This window comes from Austrofundulus limnaeus, unplaced genomic scaffold, assembly GCF_001266775.1.
Source record: "Austrofundulus limnaeus strain Quisiro unplaced genomic scaffold, Austrofundulus_limnaeus-1.0 Scaffold1611, whole genome shotgun sequence".
NCBI lineage: Eukaryota > Metazoa > Chordata > Actinopteri > Cyprinodontiformes > Rivulidae > Austrofundulus > Austrofundulus limnaeus.
The window spans coordinates 1-830 of record NW_013954013.1 but is presented as its reverse complement, the minus strand read 5'-3'; the positions used below and the strand labels follow the sequence as shown (position 1 = coordinate 830).

Sequence of the window (830 nt, the reverse complement as noted above, 5' to 3'; positions counted from 1 at the left end):
CCTAGACACTATAACTGCACAAAAAATAGTTTAAAAATGCAAAAAAAAGTGCATGTAGCATGATATGTCTCCTTTAAAGGTCATGAGAACAAGCTTGTGTTGAACTCTGGAGCTCATCAGAACCCAGAGAAGCTTCTGGAGAACGTCTGTAACATGTTGTGACTCATGAACTCTTCATAAACTCCTGGTTGAATTTACTGAAGGTGCTTCAGATGTTTACTGGAGATAAATAAGACCTGTAACACACCAGTAACACACCAGTAACACCAGTAACAGGACGTTCCAGCAGTCAAAGCTGGAGGAGACAAAGGTTCTGGATGAGGTTCTCCTCAGCAGACAGCTGTTATGAAGAGGAAAGATTCAGGTTTTAAACAGATGTTTTAACCTGATTTCCTGACTTTGTCCTGCTTCCTGTCCAGTGGTGGCCACGTGCTGATCGATGGAGACACTGACCTGGGATACGTGGAGGACGGGACGGCCTGTGGAACAGACAGCATCTGCTTCAACCACAAGTGTCTCCCAGTCCAACAGTTCAACTTCAGCACCTGCCCCGGGACCACCGACAAGACCGTGTGCTCCGGACAGGGGGTACGCAGCCACGTTACACCAGCTGAGCTCTTCAGTGTTAGCTTGTAAACATACACAGTTCTTATCTGTCACAGCTTATTACAGGATTACTGGGATTTTACTTCTGACCAGATTATTTCAGATTTTAACCTAAATATTCTGAGAACTGCTTTAATAAGCTGCTGTCAAAGTGTTCTGTTGTTGTTGTTGGTGTTGTTGTTGTTGTTGTTGTTGTCCTGCTACACAAGTCAGAAACATCCCAC

The 830-nt window shown here is 44.5% G+C and overlaps 1 protein-coding gene across 1 annotated transcript in view; it reads left to right on the top strand.

Annotated features, from left to right (window-relative positions):
• The window catches only part of adam22 (ADAM metallopeptidase domain 22), a gene marked incomplete at both ends in the record, with an annotated part of 44697 nt that extends 44109 nt beyond the window's left edge, over positions 1-588 (top strand). Inside the window, 1 exon segment of the mRNA XM_014033053.1 lies at positions 420-588. Coding sequence (XP_013888507.1) covers positions 420-588 — 169 coding nt within the window.
• Between the last annotated feature and the right edge of the window lie 242 nt (positions 589-830).